The sequence below is a fragment of the Crinia signifera genome, chromosome 2, assembly GCF_055691185.1.
Source record: "Crinia signifera chromosome 2, ASM5569118v1, whole genome shotgun sequence".
NCBI lineage: Eukaryota > Metazoa > Chordata > Amphibia > Anura > Myobatrachidae > Crinia > Crinia signifera.
Genome location: NC_139218.1, coordinates 113993050 through 114014303, shown reverse-complemented (window position 1 = coordinate 114014303; position 21254 = coordinate 113993050). Strand labels below are relative to the sequence as shown.

The 21254-nt window shown below is 48.9% G+C and overlaps 1 protein-coding gene and 1 long non-coding RNA gene across 4 annotated transcripts in view; one reads left to right on the top strand and one right to left on the bottom strand.

The window, feature by feature from the left end:
* The window catches only part of LOC146059985 (uncharacterized), a 115422-nt gene that overhangs the window by 31779 nt on the left and 62389 nt on the right, over positions 1 to 21254 (top strand). The window lies entirely within an intron of this gene.
* On the bottom strand, positions 1559 to 6122 carry LOC146058431 (uncharacterized). Its single transcript, XM_083170710.1, has 4 exons — positions 5949 to 6122; positions 5057 to 5107; positions 3080 to 3115; positions 1559 to 1635 (listed from the first exon to the last, which is right to left on the bottom strand). Exons 1-4 carry the CDS (start codon positions 6091 to 6093, stop codon positions 1559 to 1561), a joined length of 309 nt encoding a protein of 102 aa, XP_083026836.1. The 5' UTR covers positions 6094 to 6122.

Sequence of the window (21254 nt, the reverse complement as noted above, 5' to 3'; positions counted from 1 at the left end):
TTTTAAGAAAAATGAAGTGCTGTAATGTACTGTACAATATTTTTGGTCAATGCTGTGTTTTGTCAATAAAGTACCGGTAGTCCTTGCAGGTGCTGAATTACTGTAGCAGGCAGCGGCGGAGAGTTGAGTGCAGTGGTGGGTGTCAGGGTAGCGGCACTGCGGAGGTAGTAGGCGGCTTTGCGGCTGTGAGGGGAGTTGTAGCTTGGAGGTCGCGGCTGGAGAGGGTAGCAGGCATTGTGCGCACTCTGCAGAAGTGTGTCAGTGAGTAATGAGTACACCTGTGTGTCTGTGCTGTGACCTGTGAAGTGTGTCAGGGGGTGCGGGTGCATATACTGTAGTACAGTATTTGGCTTTTGTGTGTGTGTAATGCTGGGGGGGGGGGGGCGGGGTTCATTGGGGAGAGAGTGTGAGAGAGAGAGCAGGGGATATAGAGAGACAGTGGGAGAGAGAGCAGGGGATAGATGCACAAATATTAAGTACTGTAGCACTGAAATGTACAGTATTAAGGTGGACCGCAGCAGGAATCTCCGATCCCTGCTGCGATCCCCCCCTGCAGCACCGCCGGCCGCATCCCCCATAGGTTTCTATGGGGGATGCGAAGCTGCCCGCTGTATCAGCCCCCCTTTCGGAGCCCTGTCCCTGCGCACAGCAGGTGATACAGTACATCCCGGTGATACTGTATGATCGCATTTTACAATGCGATCCTGGAGGTACTGTAATATTCCGCCCAGATCGCATTGTAAATGCAATCAATGATAAATGGGGGCCATAGAGAGACAGTGGGAGAGAGAGCAGGGGATAGGGAGACAGTGGGAGAGAGAACAGGGGATACTGTAGGTGTACAGTGTGACAGAGAGCAGGGGATAGATGCACAGTGTGAGAGAGAGCAGGGTATACTGTAGATGCACAGTGTGAGAGAGAGCAGGGGAGTGGGAGTACCTGTGTCTGTTGTGTTCCGCAGTTACTGTAGCTGCTACAGTAGGTATAGAGCCAGCCTTCTTCTTTGTGCTGCCAATGGAACCCGGGAGGAAGAAGATGACCACGGGAGAGGTGAAGGGGGAGGGTGCTTCCAGTGGAGCGTGAGCTTCAGCAGCCGGGGGGAGAGAGCAGCGTTGCCGCTGCTGCAGGTCGGCAGAGCCCATGCTCTGGGATGTGTGGCTGCGTGGAAGACCGGCGGGGATTAGTGCAGAGGCTGTCCGGCAGCGTGAAGGAGACCAGGGGAGATTATTGTGTTGGCTGTCCGGCTCCTGCTCACCTTGTAATTCACCGCAGTAATTCCATTAAGGGGGGGTGGGGGGGTGGGTAGAATGGGACTTGTTTTATAACTTCCCTGTCTCCAAATCTCTGCTGCTTTGCATGACCCCCACTGTGCCAGTGCCAGGGAGATGGCAAGTGACATGCTGCGCGCTGGGGTCGGCCGGCTGGCGGGCCAGGGATTGCCCTGGTGGCTCCGTTTCCATGGGCGGGGTGATCAACCCCCCCAAAAAAAGTAGTCTACTACTAAGATGGATAGTAACACAAATAAATAGCACTGCACATTTAAAACAAAATTAATTATTTATATATTTTTAACAATATAATCAAACAGTTGATTTTCTGCCCCAATGAGTCTCCCGATTTCACTTCGTATGGCATCTGTGAAAATAAAAAAAAAATGAACAGTTTTAGAACAATAATACAAGTTGAGTACTTTACAGTAAACATTATTACAGTGTTTATAAGCTCCTGCATTCAGCAAGGCACAAAAAGGCCAAGAGGAATCATGACTGGCAGATGGCCTGACGTCATGATGTTGCCAAGCAGAGGCTAAAGGCCCCCATACACTATGAGATTTATCTTACCTGTAAAATTGCATCTGATTTCCCTTGAATTTCCCCGGCTGCTTCCCAGGAGGCCTACATACTGTACAATTTGACACTAGATGTGCCATTCTTTACATCCAATTTGCGTCAGATACTGTAAATCACATTTGATTTATCTGATGTAAATTTGGATGTGCCACTGAGACAATGCAGGTTAGCACCTAGCACACTGGCTAAAGCGTCTATGGGACATTGCAGGCTGGCACCAAGCACACTGGCTAAAGGCCCCCATACTGTACATTAGACCGACTTGTCCTAAGGACAATTCGGACCCAATTCTCCTGCGAGCTTCCCGGCAGCTCCCCGGGAGGCTCACAAACAATTTGGCCCTTGATGTGCAATTACAAAACCGGGGAGCTGCAGGGCGGTGAGGAGCAGTGGGGCGGGCAGCAGCGGTGCCGGTGAGGAGCAGGCATGGGGCAGCAGCGGTTCCTGTGAGGAGCAGTGGGGGCGGGCTGCGGCGGATCTCAAATGATCATCAGTGTGCACCGCCGCAGCGGCGGCTATTACAACTTTAAAATAATGTGTCGAATGACTGTCCAGCTTTTGATTGGCTGAGATAGAGCACTCTTAGCCAATCAGCGGCCTCCCTCTGGCGGCAGCTTATTGGCTGAGAGTGCTCTATCTCAGCCAATCAGAAGACGGACAGTCAATGGACACATTACTGTATTTTAAAGTTGTAATTGCCGCTGCTGCCTGCCCCCTGCACACAGCACACTGATGATCACCGCCGTGGCCGCACTGCTTCCCCACCGGCACACACACACCCCCCCCCCCTTAAAGCGTCCCTGGGACAATGCAGACTGGCACCTAGCACACTGGGTACAGAGGGGCAGATGTACTGTATTAAAGATCGATATGAGGGAGAAGGGGTATCAGCGCACGTTATGTGCACTGATACCACATCTCCCCAATGTATTAAGGAGCCAGCATGCAGTAAATGACAGGGGCACTATGCGCCTCTGTCCATATCGGCGCTGCTATCTAAATGATAGCAGGCCAAATGTATGAACGGTCAGCACTGCTGACCATTCAGCCCGCTGCTGGTTTTGCGCCAGCAGCAGGCTGGCGTAGCCCTATCTCAACAGCAGGGACAGCGCTGTCCCTACTGTTGGCTCTATGCTACAGTATGCTGGGGATCTTGCAATTAAAAAAAAAGGTTTAAAAATACCTGTACTGTAAGTTACAGTATTAAGAAGTACAAAACTGTACTGTACCTTGTTGGTCTTCGTCCTCAGATGGTGCAGGAGTTGCTGTAAAAAAAAAAAAGCACTGTCAGTTTACTACTAGTTTAAAACTAAACTTCTAATCTTCCATCCCCCGAACATACAGTACCCTTTTTCCCACTATCTCCATCAGCATTGGTGAAACCGAGATCTCCTCCACCGACCAAACGCGCGGCCTTGGTGTCATCATTGACTCCTCCCTCTCTTTCACCCCCCACATTCGTGCTCTCTCCAAGTCTTGCCGTTTTAACCTACGCAACATCTCACGCATCAGACCATTCCTCTCCACTGACACGACCAAAATTCTCATTCACTCTCTTGTCATCTCCCGCCTTGACTACTGCAACATCCTTCTCTCTGGGTTACCTCGAACACGCCTTGCACCACTCCAATCCATTATTAACGCTGCTGCTAGGCTCATCTTCCTCTCCCGCCACTCTACCTCTGCCTCCTGGAACAACCTCCCGCCACCTACTGTATCAGGCTTTCTGATTCCCTTACCTCCTTCAAGCGCTCCCTCAAAACCCACTTTTTTCGACTAGCCTATCCCTCCTCCTAACCTCTTTTGATCCTCCTATCATGCCTCCGTTCCCATATGTTCCTACAGTACTTACAGTACAGTATCCTATTGTTTTTCGTTCGTCCTCCTTTTACTGTAGTCTGTTAACTCTTATGAGTAGGGCCCTCCTTCCTCACGTACTCACCCTACCTCTTTACCTCATCTGTGCTCCTCTCCTGTTGTTCCCTTCATCTACTGTACTGTACTGTACTTCATTTAAACACCTACAGTACTTCTGAACTGATGCTGATTTTAGTTCTACCAGCTACAGTATACTGTACCCCTATTTACAGTATGCTGTAATTTTCAACACACCCTGTACAGTACGTTACCTTGTAATTTGTTTTTTTGTTTGCTACAGTACTGTATGTACGGCGCTGTGGACACTTTGTGGCGCCCAGGGGCGCTGGAACGTTTTTAGGTTGGGGGGGCAAGATATAATCTCATTTTGGCGCACCCTAAATTGCTATATGTTACCCCCGGGCACTATACACACTGGCAGCGGCATATACACGTGGGCATTATACACAGGGCAGCGGCATATATGCATGGGCATTATACACAGGGCAGCGGCATATATGCGTGGGCATTATACACTAGGCAGCGGCATTTACGCATGGGCATTATACACAGGGCAGCGGCATATACACGTGGGCATTATACACCGGGCAGCGGCATATACATGTGGCCAGAGACACCAGGACTGACATTAATCCAGGGGTTGTCATTTACTCGTAAAAAGTGGAAAAAGTGGCACTGTCACCCCCAAACAGATTTATGTGATTATGTCTGATTATGATAATCAGACATAATTACATAAACCTGTTTGGGTGTGAATCCAGGGGTAAATGACAACCCCTGGATCCAGGAGTCACTGGGGAAGGGAGGGTGAGAGGAGCAGCATTTACCTTTAAGTTTTAGTTGTGGCAGCACAGCGTGATGGCTGCTGCTGCGGCTGTTGTAGGATGCTCCCGTGGCTCCCGCCCATGCACTGATCCACGCGACCAGTCTCCCTCCCTACGGCCCGCATCACGCCCGCCAATCACTGTGGACGCATCACATCCACAGCCACTGTGATTGGCAGGCGCTGGTTCTCAACATCTCCCCGCAGAAGTCATCCATGTGGGCGGACGGCTGCGAATAGGAATCGGATTCTTGCTGAGGCGCTAAAGCAGCTGTGCGGGCGGGCGGCTGCGATTAATCAGTAATATAGGCGGACGGGCGGGAGGCTGGATCAAGCTTAATCAGCCCACCGCCCGCCCGCCTATATTACTGATTAATCAGCCGCCCGCTCAGCTGCTTTAGCGCCTCAGTAATTTTGGGGGGGGCAAGCTGCCCCCTCGCCCCCCCCCTTCCGGCGCCACTGGTGGCGCCTAATAAATAAACGTACTGCTACTACTACTACTTACATGGTTGGGGAGGAGTTTGTTCGTACTGCCAAGGTAGCCAAGGGGAATGCACTGTGGAAAAAGAAATGTTTGATCATTTTCTGTAACAATAGTAATACAGTACAGCATATTGTACAGTACATACGGTACAGTACTGTACAGTACAGTACAAATACTTTACTGTACAGTACTGAACAATAGTGTCTCATACTGCAGCACATACAGTACTGTACACTAGTGTACTGTACAGTACTGTATGAACACCAATAAAGTCATAAGAATTGTCATAGTGGAGCACAACTTTCTGTGTACAGTAATGTACAGATGGAGCAGCTCCCATTTCAGCTGCTCCTGGAGACAGAATCTCAGGACAGCTATCCATACTGTAGGCCAGTATTCAATGCAGCAGAAGCAGTTGCAGCAGTGAGTGTTGATGAATGAAGGCATTACACAAGTCAGGGGGCATTGTGCATTAGGTGATGGGGGGGGGGTTGAATGCATACTGTAATTACTGTAGGCACTAAAGGGGGGCATTCTTCATACAGTATGGGTCATTCTGTACAGTATACAGAATGGCAATATTGAGGGAATTTTGTAGTGCACAGGTACAGTACAGTACTGTATATGGCTTTACAGGTGGACTCCACAACTCCCTCAATGCTCCACACCATTACTCCCACCTTCCCTCCCTGCTCCACACTACTACTCCTACCCTCCCTCCCTCCCTGCTCCGCACTATTACTCCCACCCTCCCTCCTGCTCTGCATTATTACTCCCTCCCTCCCTCCCTACTCCACACTATTACTCCCCCCCTGCTCCACACCACTACTATGCTTGATGGGGAAGGGGCCCCAGAGAGATCAATTTATGGGGCCCCAGGATTGCTGTTGCTGGCCATGAGTACAGTACTTACACCCTGGGGGAGTTCTGCTGGATGCAGGAGGAAGCGCTGCTGCCACCTCGCTTTCTTCCTCCGAGCGGCAGGAACAGTAGCTCCAATTTTCCTGGGGCTCCGGGGATGAACAGCTCCAGGTGTCCATACTGCAGGTGTCCATCATGTCCTCTTCGTTTGGCACCTCTGGGTATTGCAGGTCTGTAAAAAAAATTGCACCAAAATTTGAGCTTGCTGATACAGTATACTGTAATACAATAGGTAACAATAAAGTCTTGAGCATAGAGGATACTGTATGCTGTACAGTAGAGAGGGGTGAAGAGAGACAGAGTGCCTAATTCAGAGATGAGCACAAGCAGACACACTTGTACAGTATTTCTGCGCATGTGTAAGAGGGCATGGAAGGGAGGTGGGGTATATTAGCAGCACTTGCCTCCATAATATACTGTACTGTACTGTACTGGTAGAGATACAGTACCAGTGTTGCAAGTAAGGGGGTACGGCGTGGTACGGAGTACCTGTAAGAAATATGTTGCAGGTACGCAGTACCACTTATTCCCTGACCCACTGTCAATTCTATTTTTATTGTAAGTCTAAATATAATGCATCCGCAGCCCGCCCACCCAGTGTTATGATTGGTGCTGTATGCAGCTACTGGCTACTGCTGATTTAGCCTGTCACACGGTGCCGACAGCATGAAGAGCAGGCTCCACAATTGTAAGTACAAGCTGCCCGGCTCTCCCCAAGCAAGAGCCAACCCACCCCCAGTCATTCCCTGTTTCTCATTCCCTGTCTCCCAATGCCATGCTACTATTGTCATTAATACCCCTTTTACACCAAGTGAGAAACCCAGGTTGGACACAGGTCAGTGTTGGTGTAAAAGGGGCCACCCTGGTCCAGTAACACTGGTTTCCTACCCAGGTCCTGACCGAAGTTAAACACTGGTTGGACCTGGGTCGTGGGTGGTGTAAATGGTCCCAACCCAGGTTCCACAGGGGAGCTCACATGGTTGATGCTGTATTTTTATACCGCTATGTGTCCTTGAGCACTGAATAAAACTTTTTGAAAAAATATTTAACAAAATAAACAAACCGACATTTTTCAATGCTAACTTTTCATGTCTTTTTTATTTTATTTTTTTAATCAATGACGGAAGGTTGACTGGAAGTTTATCAGTCCTAAAATGGACATTTTTTAATGTCATCCAAAGGGAAAAGCAGGGCTGACCCAGGTTCAGTATAAATGGCGCAGACCTGGGTCCGACCTGGGACATAGTGCTGTGTAAATGGGGTATAAAGCTGGGTTCAACCCTGGAAACTCCTGTGTACAAAGATCAGGTCCAACCAAGGATTTTGGTTTAAAAGGGGTATAAGTCACTCCCCTAGCTTTGTGTGACCATGCCCCCTCATGACACATGGCCACGCCCATTTTTGGTGGAAGCTATCAGTACCACCAAGAAAAAAATTCTACTTGCACCACTGTACAGTACTGTAACATCTGATGCAGCCCCATAGAGAGAAAAACTAACAAATACTGTAAACAAAAACATGTACTGTACTTACTAGGTGGAGGGCTGATACGGCCTCTCCAGAGCTGTCTGGGAGCTCCCACTTGTTGAGGGGGTTGCTGGGCTGTTGGAAGACATCTCACCACAATTAGCAAACGGCCAACGGCACGCCAAGAAAAGATACAGTACAAGTTTGAAAGAAAAAAAAAAAACACAAATACTGTACAGTACAATAAAGAAAGGACAGGACTTACTCTCAGAAGGAGCGGCGTCGCTTGAGGTGGGGGTTGAGGCGGCAGTAGCGGCCATCAAGGGCAGGGTGCCCTGGTCTTCAAGCGGAGGCACTGTGTGAAAATGAGAAAAATGAGAAAGTGTGCTGTTTAAATAAAGTTACTGTACTCATTACTGGGTTTACAAAAAGGCGTGGACTGGATTTTATAAAGTGCTGCGGCCGCTATAGTGTACTTTATAAAATCAACTCCGCTCCAAAGTGGATAGGACCGCTGCGCTTGCGAAAAACCCAGGTCAGCGTTGGTGTAAATGGGACCAACCCAGGTCCATTGACACTGGTCTCCTACCCAGGTCCTGACCAGGGTTGAACACTGGTCGGACCTGGGTCGTGAGCGGTGTAAATGGTCCCAAACCCAGGTCGGGACATCTGGTTAGTACTGAAAGGATACCAGAAGCATGGGACGCCTTTCCGTAAGTTAGTACCATGCGTTCCACAGTGCATTGCCATACCTCCCAACTGTCACGATTACAGCGGGACAGTCACGATTTTCGGGTCCTGTCCCGCTGTCCCACCCACGCCAGGCATTGTCCCGCTGCGGGGGGTGGCAGTTGGGAGACCCCCCAATCTAATAGAATAGACGCTGTGGGCATGCGCACAGCGTCAATTCTCGTATGAAAATGAGGTTGCGGCTAATTAGCATAAGCTGCGCCCTCATTTGCATACGCCCCGTCCCCTTTTCGGGCACTCGCGCGAGTGTCCCTATTTCCCCAACACAGAAGTTGGGAGGTATGCATTGCAGAAGACAGCAACCCGTGCGGACAGTGCACACAGGCTGCTACCTGGCACTCCACAGGTGGACCTGCCACAACCCTATCTGGCACTAGGATGCAGCGCTGTCAGGCAGTAGTGGGACCAAGAGCTTAAAGGAGGAGGGTGCATGATGTGCCTCCCACTCCAGTGACTCCATTTTTTAAGGGATACTGTATATACAGTACAGTACTCTACCTACAGAAATCATTTACAGTATGTATGTTTTGGGGGGGGGGGGCTGGGGGGAGGGGTATGGATTGTATGGTCGACCTAAAGATTGTCGACAGTCATAAGGTCGACATACTGCAAGGTCGACAGGTGTCTAGGTCGACATGGGATAAGATCGACAGGTCATCAGGTCGACACAAGCATTAGGTCGACATGGTCTAGGTCGACAGTCAAAAGGTCAACATGGGGTTTTTCACTGTTTTTTTTTATCCGAATGTCGACATACTGTAGTTTTAAGTGTCCATGCACTCGGCACACTATTTTATTCTCCCACAATGCCCCAGTGCAGTGATGGCTAACCTTAACACTCCAGCTGTTGTTGAACTACACATCCCAGCATGCCCTGCATCAGTTTTAGCATGGCCAAATAGTAAAACTGTAGCAGGGCATGCTGGGATGTGTAGTTCATTAACAGCTGGAGTGTCAAGGTTAGCCATCACTGCCCTAGTGGATATTAGGGCATGAAATACCGCCTGTCGGCTCTTTAAACAGTGAAAAATCCTATGCCGACCTAATGACTTGTTGACCTTGTCCCATGTGGACCTTGCAGTATGTCGACCTAGTGGTGAGGCCCTAATGACTGTCGACCATCTTTAGGTCGACCAACTGAATGCTGCTGCAGGGGCAGAGGACTGGGGGGAGCACATGGGTGATGCTGCACTTTTATACCGCTACAGTATGTGCGCTTCATCACTGAATACTGTATAACTTTTTGACAAAATATTTTGCTAAATAAACCAACCAACATTTTTCAATGCTAACATTTCATGTCTTTTAATTTTTATTTAAATCATCGAGGGAAGGTTGGCTTCAGTTTCTCACAAATACAGTATCCTACAGTATAAACGACAATACATTAGTGGGGGTTGGTGGTGGAGCTTTACCAGATAGAAATGCTAATGAGTTAGTGTACTTGGAGTGGGGAGGCTAATAGTGTGATTTTTCCTTTCACAGATACAAGATTCAAATGTAAATGTCCTATTTAGACAATGCAGTCCAGGTTTATAGCGACCCTTAATCAAATTATCTGTCTGCACTTAACACTACAGAAAGGAGGGTGAACTGGCATCTCTAGTATGCAGCTTTGAAAAGGGGAATCCAGTCATCACATTTGAAGAAAACTTTCAGATTTTCACAAATACAGTACAATACAGGTTGAGTATCCCCTATCCGAAATGCTCGGGACCGCGAGCATTTCGGATAGGGGAATTTTCCGGTTTTTGGAATATTTTTTTTGCAGCCATACTTACCTGTCCCCTGATGGTCCCCGGGCGTCCCTCGGCGTCCGCGCAGTCCCCGGGCGGCCACAGCAGGCCTCCGACATCTTCTCCTGGTCTCCAGCGGTCCCAGGAATGCATTGCGCGAGTGTGCGCGCGCAATGCATTCCTGATAGTGGTTGTTTCAAAAGGAGGCATTTGCCAGTGCAGTACCGGATGTACACTAGTACTGCCAGTGGCAATTGCCTCCTTTTGTGCATCAGAGGCATTGGCGCAACGCTCCACCCCCACCCCCCTGACATGGACACAACGCTGACTACGCAGGGCTGCGCTAGGCTGTCATTGGCCGACGCTGCCTGCGTCGGCCAATGGCACGCCAAAAAAAGACACAATTAGGAAAGAAAGAAAAAAAAAACACAAACTCAATAAAGAAATGACAGGACTTACTCTCAGACGGAGCGGCTGAGGCGGTGGGGGCTGTAACGGCCCGCAAGGGCAGGGTGCCCTGGTCTTCCTCTAGGCTTGGCACTGTGGGGAAATGATAAAATGTGCTGTTAAAATACTGTAAAGTTATTATTCTTACTCTAAATGGGGAGGAGGGGGTGTTAAAAAAAAAAAGCCGTGGACTGTTTTCAATAAAGTGCTGTGCCCACCACACTTGATAAAATAGACTCCACGTCAACGTGGATACTGGGGGTACTGTATGAACAGGTCGGGAGGACACTTACTGGCTGCCAAAGTTTGAGGGGACCTTCTGGGGAGTACCCTTTCCATCCTCCTCTAAAGTCCTGTGTAAAAATAATTACAGTACATTACAGTATACTGTACTGTAGTGTCCTTTGAAACATTAGTTCACACACACTACTGTGATCACTGAGGTTATGGTAAATAATGTCTAGGTCAAAACGTCGTGCATCAGACGTACCGCACGCCTCCACTCCCACCCCCTTTGTGCACGAGACGCAGAGCTACAGTACCTGACGGGGACATTACGGTAATTGTGCAGGGCTCCCGCGGGGACACTACGCTGACTGTGCTAGGCTGCCGTTGGCCGATGCTGACAGCGTCGCCCAACGGCACGGCAAAAAACTACACAAGTTCAAACACACAAACACAAAACACAATATAGAAATGACAGGACTTACTCTCAGACGGAGCGGCTGAGGTGGTGGGGGGGCCTGTAGCATGCCCGCAGGGCAGGGTGCCCTGTTCTTCAATCGGAGTCACTGTGGGAAAATGTCAAAAATGAGAACAAGTGCTGTTTACTGTTAATAAACTTACCGTACTCTTATTACTGTAAATGGGGCTGGGGTGGCTTTACAAAAAGGCGTGGACTGAATTTTATAAAGTGCTGCGCCCGCCATACTGTACTTTAGAAAATCCACTCTGCTCCACAGTGGATAGGACACATACCGCTGCGCATTCCCTGCTTACGGCTGCCCTGGATAGTGGTTGTTTCAAAAGGAGGCATTTGCCAGTGCAGTACCGGATGTACACTAGTACTGCCAGTGGCAATTGCCTCCTTTTGTGCATCAGAGGCATTGGCGCAACGCTCCACCCCCACCCCCCTGACATGGACACAACACTGACTACGCAGGGCTTTGAGAAACATTGAAGAAATACATTGAAGAAATACAGTATTTCAGTTTCTCACAAATACAGTATCCTATAAACGACAATACATTAGTGGGGGTTGGTGGTGGACAGCTTTACCAGATAGAAATGCTAATGAGTTAGTGTACTTGGAGTGGGGAGGCTAATACTGTAGTGTTATTTTTCCTTTCACAGATACAAGATTCAAATGTAAATGTCCTTTTTAGACAATGCAGTCCAGGTGTATAGTGACCCTTAATCAAATTACTGTATCTGTCTGCACTTAACACTACAGAAAGGAGGGTGAACTGGCATCTCTAGTATGCAGCTTTGAAAAGGGGAATCCAGTCATCACATTTGAAGAAAACTTTCAGATTTTCACAAATACAGTATACTGTACTGTAGTAGCAAACAAAGATGGGTCATAGGAAAGACAGACATTAGGTCTACAAGCATTAGGTCGACCACTGAAGGTTGACATGCATGAAGGTCAACATGACTGAAGGTCAACATGGGTTAGGGAGACATGGTCATTAGGAAAACTAAATTATTAGGTCGACATGGGTATGGTCAACATTCAAAAAGTTCACCATCGAGTTTTTCACTATTGTTGCCTGAATGTCGACACAGTCAACATGGACACTAGAAAAGTGCATTGCGTCCCCTCAGCCTCGGCCAACGGCACGCCAAGAAAAGACACAAGTTGGAAAGGAAGAAAAAATACACAAACTCAATAAACAAATGACAGGACTTACTCTCAGATGGAGCGGCGCCGCTTGTTGAGGCGGTGGGGGCTGTATCGGCCTGCATTTCCCTCCTCCTCCTCCTCTGAAGTCCTGTGTAAAAATAACATTTACAGTATACTGTAGTGTCCTTTCAAACATTAGTGCATTGGGTCAACACCACTAGGTCGACAGAAAGCAAGGTCGACATGGGTTTAGGTCGACTTTGGTCAAGGTCGACATTTCATTTGGTCAACACACCTATTACAGCATTCCCGCTAGACAATGGGCCTTATTCTGATCGGTGCAGATTTCTCCGCATGCGGTCGTCCCGCCGATGGTTATCGTCTGCACATGTGCAGAGGTCACTCTGCGCATGTGCAGGCGATTTCGCCGCACGTATTCTTTACACGCCGCACAGGGGGCGTAGAGGGGCGTGAGGGGCTACTTAGCCTCATTACCCTATGCATACGCCCCGCGTTTCATGTGCGTTCCCATGCAAACGCGGGGCGTATGCATGGTAATGAAGCCGTGACGCGTGTGTAGGGGGCGGGCATCTGACATCGCCGGATGTCAGCTGCCCGCCCCCATACATGATTTCACACGGACAAGTGTCCGTGTGGTCTTGGGTGGCGGGACCTGGTGGAGCGTGCGGCCCTGCATTCGATGTTCGGCGACCATCGAATGCAGGGGCTGCTCCCAAGACGGAGGAGGCGTATCCCCGTCCACTTTCATGCGGATCGCCACATATCCGCGTACGGACGGAGGTGGCGATCCGTATGGAAGGCGGGGATTCGCCTGCACGGTCGTGGCCGCATATTCTGATCGGGCCGCACCGATCAGAATAAGGCCCAATGTTTGTACCGTCATGTGATCAGGGACGTCATCACAGCTACTGTACATACTGTACTGTATACAGTAAGTCTGGCCACGCGTGAGAGCGCTACGCCGCTACGACGGTGGCACGGGGAGCTGGAGGGCTTGCACCAATACTAACCCTAATACAATGAGCCGTGGGACGTGCAATCGCAGCTTGGCTCCGACATCTCCGCATCGCCATCTCCTGACGCTGCGACATACTGTACTGTACAGTACTTGCGACAGTGTCCTACATGCGCCAAATACTGTATACTGTACAGCCAAATACAGTATACTGTACAGTACCTGTATACTGTAGTATTTTTTAAAAAATATACTGTATATACTGTACTGTGTGCTGCATTACCTAATACAGTACATTATTTGCTGATATGTCCTTAAAAATTGTGTTTCGGGGTAATTATTATCTGCAAATATTGGGGAAGATGTAGAACCGGCCCTATGAGGGTGAACAAACTGCTGATGCGGCCCCGGATTAATTTGAGTTTGACACCCCTGCCCTAGTGGATGATAGGGCATGAAATACAGTTTCGCCTGTCAGCACATGGCGGATTCCAAAAACACTGGAATATACCATGTTGACCTTTTGAATGTTGACATACTGTAATGCTTGTGTCAATCTAATCACATGTCCACCTTGGCCCATGTCGACCTTCCTGCCAGTCGACCTAGTGGGGTCGACCTAATGACTGTAGACCTACAGTAAGTTCATTCTGACCGATGTCCCGATTACCTTTTTTCATAGTAAACCACCCCCACTATCAACGCCGACCCGAAGCGTGGCGAGCGCAGCGAGCCCACGAGGGGCGGCGTTACGTGTCCAACGACCTTTTCATAACCCCACTATCGCCGTGGAGTTCAGAACAGAAAGTGTGGCGAGCGCAGCGAGCCACCGAGCCCAGCAAGCACCGCGAGGGGACACGGATATGTACCTGTACAGATAAACGCTTACCCACGCGGGCTTCACAGGTGTCCGCGTCCCCTTGCGTTTGTGTCTATCCAATTATCCATACCCGCTATAATAACAGTAAATACTGTACTACAGTACTAATGTACTTTAATTTTGTTAATGTCATGTACTGTACAGTACCTCTGCTCAGCTTGGCCCTCAATTTGGTCAGTTTATCTGGCTGTCTCCGAAGCAGGTCACTCCACCTCTTCTGCAGCGAGAGGATACTCCTATCCCTGTGCAGGACTTCCTCTATCTCCTCCTTTGCGCTCCTGTATGCGCTGTGCTTCTCGGCATTACTGGCCAAGGATTTGTCCACATGCCGCAGCAAAATCAGGAGCTCCGCATCACAGAAGTTCCTGTTTCTGTGCGCCATGTTGTCTACAGTATACTGTAATGGTGGCCGCCTTCCACGCATCACATGTCGACACAGGTCACATGTCAAACACAGCAAGTCCCATCATTCCAGTTTTTGTCCCTACATTAGTGTACTATTTACGGAAGCCCTCCACTAAAAACGGAAAAATTCGCAGAACAAATTTGCCCCGTGTAAACCTGACCACCTTACAGCCTTCACTGATTACGGAAACCCTCCACTAAAAACGGAAAAATTCGCAGAACAAATTTGCGCCGTATAAACCTGACCGCCATACAGCCTTTACTGCTTACGGAAACCCTCCACTAATTCCGGTTATTTTTGCAGGACAAAATACAAAATAAAGTACAGTATGCTGTAGTATCGTATATTGAGTACTAAATCCGGTATACTACAATACTAATCGCAGGAATAATACTGTAGCAGCTGCAACGCACAGTTTATTAAATTAAATTAATTAATACAGTATGAGGCCTCCCATATACTGTACTGTACGGTATGAAGACACAATTTTATTAAAGTTAAGAAACTCATTCACTGTATAGTACTGTATGTCTCCTGGATTGATTACTTTAGCCTACTGACTACCATGTGTACTGCGTTTTGTGTCATGCGCTAGGGAGTGTTCACTTCCAAAATGGATTCTGCTCGGAGGCTGCGTTACAGCTACAGTGAGCTGATCATTTTAGTTAGCTGCCGGGACAAGCCTCTGAGCAGTAACCGGGAGAAGCGCAATGCTTATAAGGATGCGCGCAGGATAATAATGCGCAAGTACTGCCGGCTGCGCAGGATTAGGTCGCTTCAAAGAAAATGGAGCGACCTAGTCACAAGGCAGCCTTTGAAGCTGGAGGCCCTGCGCCGTTCTGTCGCCAGTAAGTACTGTACACTACTCCTGTTACACCCAACGTTAGCAGAACTGGCCAGGAGCTGCATGGCTTATTGAGTCAAGATATATGAGGAAACATCTGTATCCAAGCAGAGGCAGAGGTCACAGTGTTAGTGGCTGTGCGAGTGCTGTCTGTGGGTGGGTTGGTTGTGCAATAGTGTTCGGCATATGTGTAAGGGGCATTATGTGTGTCATGTATAAATGCATTAATACAGTAATGTGCGACATATGTGTAACAGGCATTATGTGTGTCATGTGTATACGGGCATTAATAATGTGCAACATACTGTATGTGTAATGGGCATTGTGTGTGTCAATATGTGTATGAAGGGCATTAATAAAGGTTGGCATAATGCGTAAGGGGCATTATGGTTATAAGGACATTAATAACATGTGTCATGTGTAAGGGGCATTACTGTGTGGTATTATCAGGGGTGCCGAGAGAAAGGGGTAGGGGGTACAAATTACCCAGGCCAAAGTCTGATGGATGATGTCCCTGATCACATGACGGTACAAACATTGGCTGGCGGGAATGCTGTAATACTGTAGGTGAAGGCTGCGTGGGCCACATGTCGAGGTCTTGCGGGCCAGATTTGGCCCATGGGCCTTGTGTTTGACACCCGTGCACTAGAGCGTGGTGGGATAATAAAATACAGTACTTGTACTTTACTGTACTAATGTTTGAAAGGACACTACAGTATACTGTAAATGTTATTTTTACACAGGACGTCAGAGGAGGAGGAGGGAAAGGGCACGTCCACTGTTGTCATCAAGTGGAAGCGTGGCAAGCGGTATGTGTCCTATCCACTTTGGTGGGGAGTGGATTTTATAACGTACAGTATGGCATCCGCAGCACTTTATAAAATCCAGTCCACGCCTTTTTGTAAACCCACCCCTTCCCCATTTACAGTAATAAGAGTAGAGTAACTTTATGAAAACAGCACATTTTCTAATTTTTCTAATTTTCCCACAGTGCCTCCGCTTGAAAGTTTGCAGGCCGCTACAGCCGCCCCACCCGGCTCAACAGGCGCAGCCGCTGCCCAGTTTGAGAGTAAGTCCTGCCATTTCTTAATTGTGTTTACAGTACAGGTACTGTACAGTACTGTATGTGTGTGTTTTTCTTCTTTAGAACTTGTGTCTTTTCTAGCCGTGCCGTTGGCCGAGGCTGAGGGGACGCAATGCACTTTTCTAGTGTCCATGTTGACTGTGTCGACATTCAGTCAACAATAATGAAAAACTCGATGGTGAACTTTTTGAATGTTGACCATACCCATGTCGACCTAATAATTTAGTTTTCCTAATGACCATGTCTCCCTAACCCATGTTGACCTTCAGTCATGTCGACCTTCATGCATGTCAACCTTCAGTGGTCGAACTAATGCTTGTAGACCTAATGTCTGTCTTTCCTATGACCCATCTTTGTTTGCTACTGCAGTACAGTATACAGGTTGAGTATCCGGTATCCGGACATCCCTTATCCGAATGATTCCAAAAACCGTGGTTTTTGGAATCATTTGAATTTTTTTTTATTTTTTAACCCCTAACCCTCTTTTCATACTTACCAAGTCCCCGGGCGTCCACAGCAGGCCTCCGTCATCTTCTCCAGGGTCTCCAGCGGATTGTGTCTTTTCTTGGCGTGCCATTGGCCCACGCTGGTAGCGTCGGCCAATGGCAGCCTAGCGCAGCCCTGCGTAGTCAGCGTTGTGTCCATGTCAGGGGGGGTGGGGGTGGAGCGTTGCACCAATGCCTCTGATGCACAAAAGGAGGCAATTGCCACTGGCAGTACTAGTTTACATCCGGTACTGCACTGGCAAATGCAACCACTTGAAACAACCTAGTGGATTTTCTAAAGTACAGTATGGCGGGCGCAGCACTTTATAAAATCCAGTCCACGCCTTTTTGTAAAGCCACCCCCGCCCCATTTACAGTAATAAGAGTACGGTAAGTTTATTAACAGTAAACAGCACTTGTTCTCATTTTTGACATTTTCCCACAGTGACTCCGATTGAAGAACAGGGCACCCTGCCCTGCGGGCATGCTACAGGCCCCCCCACCACCTCAGCCGCTCCGTCTGAAAGTAAGTCATGTCATTTCTTTATTGAGTTTGTGTTTTTTTTTTCTTTCTCTCCTACTGTACAGTAATTGTGTCTTTTCTTAGCGTGCCATTGGCCCACGCTGGTAGCGTGGGCCAATGGCAGCCTAGCGCAGCCCTGCGTAGTCAGTGTTGTGTCCATGTCAGGGGGGTGGGGGTGGAGCGTTGCGCCAATGCCTCTGATGCACAAAAGGAGGCAATTGCCACTGGCAGTACTAGTGTACATCCGGTACTGCACTGGCAAATGCCTCCTTTTGAAACAACCACTATCCAGGGCAGCCGTAAGCAGGGAATGCGCAGCGGTATGTGTCCTATCCACTTTGGAGCAGAGTGGATTTTCTAAAGTACAGTATGGCGGGCGCAGCACTTTATAAAATCCAGTTCACGCCTTTTTGTAAACCCAGTAATGAGTACAGTAACTTTATTTAAACAGCACACTTTCTCATTTTTCTCATCTTCACACAGTGCCTCCGCTTGAAGACGAGGACACCCTGCCCTTGCGGGCCGTTACAGCCCCCACCGCCTCAGCCGCTCCGTCTGAGAGTAAGTCCTGTCATTTGTTTATTGAGTTTGTGTTTTTTTTTTTTCTTTCTCTCCTACAGTAATTGTGTCTTTTCTTGGCGTGCCATTGGCCCACGCTGGCAGCGTCGGCCAATGGCAGCCTAGCGCAGCCCTGCGTAGTCAGCGTTGTGTCCATGTCAGGGGGGTGGGGGTGGAGCATTGCGCCAATGCCTCTGATGCACAAAAGGAGGCAATTGCCACTGGCAGTACTAGTGTACATCCGGTACTGCACTGGCAAATGCCTCCTTTTGAAACAACCACTATCCAGGGCAGCCGTAAGCAGGGAATGCGCAGCGGTATGTGTCCTATCCACTTTGGAGCAGAGTGGATTTTCTAAAGTACAGTATGGCGGGCGCAGCACTTTATAAAATTCAGTCCACGCCTTTTTGTAAAGCCACCCCAGCCCCATTTACAGTAATAAGAGTACGGTAAGTTTATTAACAGTAAACAGCACTTGTTCTCATTTTTGACATTTTCCCACAGTGACTCCGATTGAAGAACAGGGCACCCTGCCCTGCGGGCATGCTACAGGCCCCCCCACCACCTCAGCCGCTCCGTCTGAGAGTAAGTCCTGTCATTTCTTTATTGAGTTTGTGTTTTTTTTTTCTTTCTCTCCTACTGTACAGTAATTGTGTCTTTTCTTAGCGTGCCATTGGCCCACGCTGGTAGCGTGGGCCAATGGCAGCCTAGCGCAGCCCTGCGTAGTCAGTGTTGTGTCCATGTCAGGGGGGTGGGGGTGGATCGTTGCGCCAATGCCTCTGATGCACAAAAGGAGGCAATTGCCACTGGCAGTACTAGTGTACATCCGGTACTGCACTGGCAAATGCCTCCTTTTGAAACAACCACTATCCAGGGCAGCCGTAAGCAGGGAATGCGCAGCGGTATGTGTCCTATCCACTTTGGAGCAGAGTGGATTTTCTAAAGTACAGTATGGCGGGCGCAGCACTTTATAAAATCCAGTCCACGCCTTTTTGTAAACCCAGTAATGAGTACAGTAACTTTATTTAAACAGCACACTTTCTCATTTTTCTCATCTTCACACAGTGCCTCCGCTTGAAGACGAGGACACCCTGCCCTTGCGGGCCGTTACAGCCCCCACCGCCTCAGCCGCTCCGTCTGAGAGTAAGTCCTGTCATTTGTTTATTGAGTTTGTGTTTTTTTTTTCTTTCTCTCCTACTGTACAGTAATTGTGTCTTTTCTTGGCGTGCCATTGGCCCACGCTGGCAGCGTCGGCCAATGGCAGCCTAGCGCAGCCCTGCGTAGTCAGCGTTGTGTCCATGTCAGGGGGGTGGGGGTGGAGCGTTGCGCCAATGCCTCTGATGCACAAAAGGAGGCAATTGCCACTGGCAGTACTAGTGTACATCCGGTACTGCACTGGCAAATGCCTCCTTTTGAAACAACCACTATCCAGGGCAGCCGTAAGCAGGGAATGCGCAGCGGTATGTGTCCTATCCACTTTGGAGCAGAGTGGATTTTCTAAAGTACAGTATGGCGGGCGCAGCACTTTATAAAATTCAGTCCACGCCTTTTTGTAAAGCCACCCCAGCCCCATTTACAGTAATAAGAGTACGGTAAGTTTATTAACAGTAAACAGCACTTGTTCTCATTTTTGACATTTTCCCACAGTGACTCCGATTAAAGAACAGGGCACCCTGCCCTGCGGGCATGCTACAGGCCCCCCCACCACCTCAGCCGCTCCGTCTGAGAGTAAGTCCTGTCATTTCTTTATTGAGTTTGTGTTTTTTTTTTCTTTCTCTCCTACTGTACAGTAATTGTGTCTTTTCTTAGCGTGCCATTGGCCCACGCTGGTAGCGTGGGCCAATGGCAGCCTAGCGCAGCCCTGCGTAGTCAGTGTTGTGTCCATGTCAGGGGGGTGGGGGTGGAGCGTTGCGCCAATGCCTCTGATGCACAAAAGGAGGCAATTGCCACTGGCAGTACTAGTGTACATCCGGTACTGCACTGGCAAATGCCTCCTTTTGAAACAACCACTATCCAGGGCAGCCGTAAGCAGGGAATGCGCAGCGGTATGTGTCCTATCCACTTTGGAGCAGAGTGGATTTTCTAAAGTACAGTATGGCGGGCGCAGCACTTTATAAAATCCAGTCCACGCCTTTTTGTAAACCCAGTAATGAGTACAGTAACTTTATTTAAACAGCACACTTTCTCATTTTTCTCATCTTCACACAGTGCCTCCGCTTGAAGACGAGGACACCCTGCCCTTGCGGGCCGTTACAGCCCCCACCGCCTCAGCCGCTCCGTCTGAGAGTAAGTCCTGTCATTTGTTTATTGAGTTTGTGTTTTTTTTTTTTTTTCTCTCCTACTGTACAGTAATTGTGTCTTTTCTTGGCGTGCCATTGGCCCACGCTGGCAGCGTCGGCCAATGGCAGCGTAGCGCAGCCCTGCGTAGTCAGCGTTGTGTCCATGTCAGGGGGGTGGGGGTGGAGCGTTGCGCCAATGCCTCTGATGCACAAAAGGAGGCAATTGCCACTGGCAGTACTAGTGTACATCCGGTACTGCACTGGCAAATGCCTCCTTTTGAAACAACCACTATCCAGGGCAGCCGTAAGCAGGGAATGCGCAGCGGTATGTGTCCTATCCACTTTGGAGCAGAGTGGATTTTCTAAAGTACAGTATGGCGGGCGCAGCACTTTATAAAATCCAGTCCACGCCTTTTTGTAAACCCAGTAATGAGTACAGTAACTTTATTTAAACAGCACACTTTCTCATTTTTCTCATCTTCACACAGTGCCTCCGCTTGAAGACGAGGACACCCTGCCCTTGCGGGCCGTTACAGCCCCCACCGCCTCAGCCGCTCCGTCTGAGAGTAAGTCCTGTCATTTGTTTATTGAGTTTGTGTTTTTTTTTTCTTTCTCTCCTACAGTAATTGTGTCTTTTCTTGGCGTGCCATTGGCCCACGCTGGCAGCGTCGGCCAATGGCAGCCTAGCGCAGCCCTGCGTAGTCAGCGTTGTGTCCATGTCAGGGGGGTGGGGGTGGAGCGTTGCGCCAATGCCTCTGATGCACAAAAGGAGGCAATTGCCACTGGCAGTACTAGTGTACATCCGGTACTGCACTGGCAAATGCCTCCTTTTGAAACAACCACTATCCAGGGCAGCCGTAAGCAGGGAATGCGCAGCGGTATGTGTCCTATCCACTTTGGAGCAGAGTGGATTTTCTAAAGTACAGTATGGCGGGCGCAGCACTTTATAAAATTCAGTCCACGCCTTTTTGTAAAGCCACCCCAGCCCCATTTACAGTAATAAGAGTACGGTAAGTT

What these genes read in the sequence shown, in the direction of transcription:
- LOC146058431 (XM_083170710.1), bottom strand. Translation starts at nt 6,093, where the DNA reads ATGATGGACACCTGCAGTATGGACACCTGGAGCTGTTCATCCCCGGAG. An exon ending in CAGCAGAACTCCCCCAGGGT is followed by an intron (nt 5,108 to 5,948) that starts GTAAGTACTGTA and finishes CTTTTTCCACAG; the next exon opens with TGCATTCCCCTTGGCTACCT. An exon ending in TGAGGACGAAGACCAACAAG is followed by an intron (nt 1,636 to 3,079) that starts GTACAGTACAGT and finishes TTATTTTCACAG; the next exon opens with ATGCCATACGAAGTGAAATC.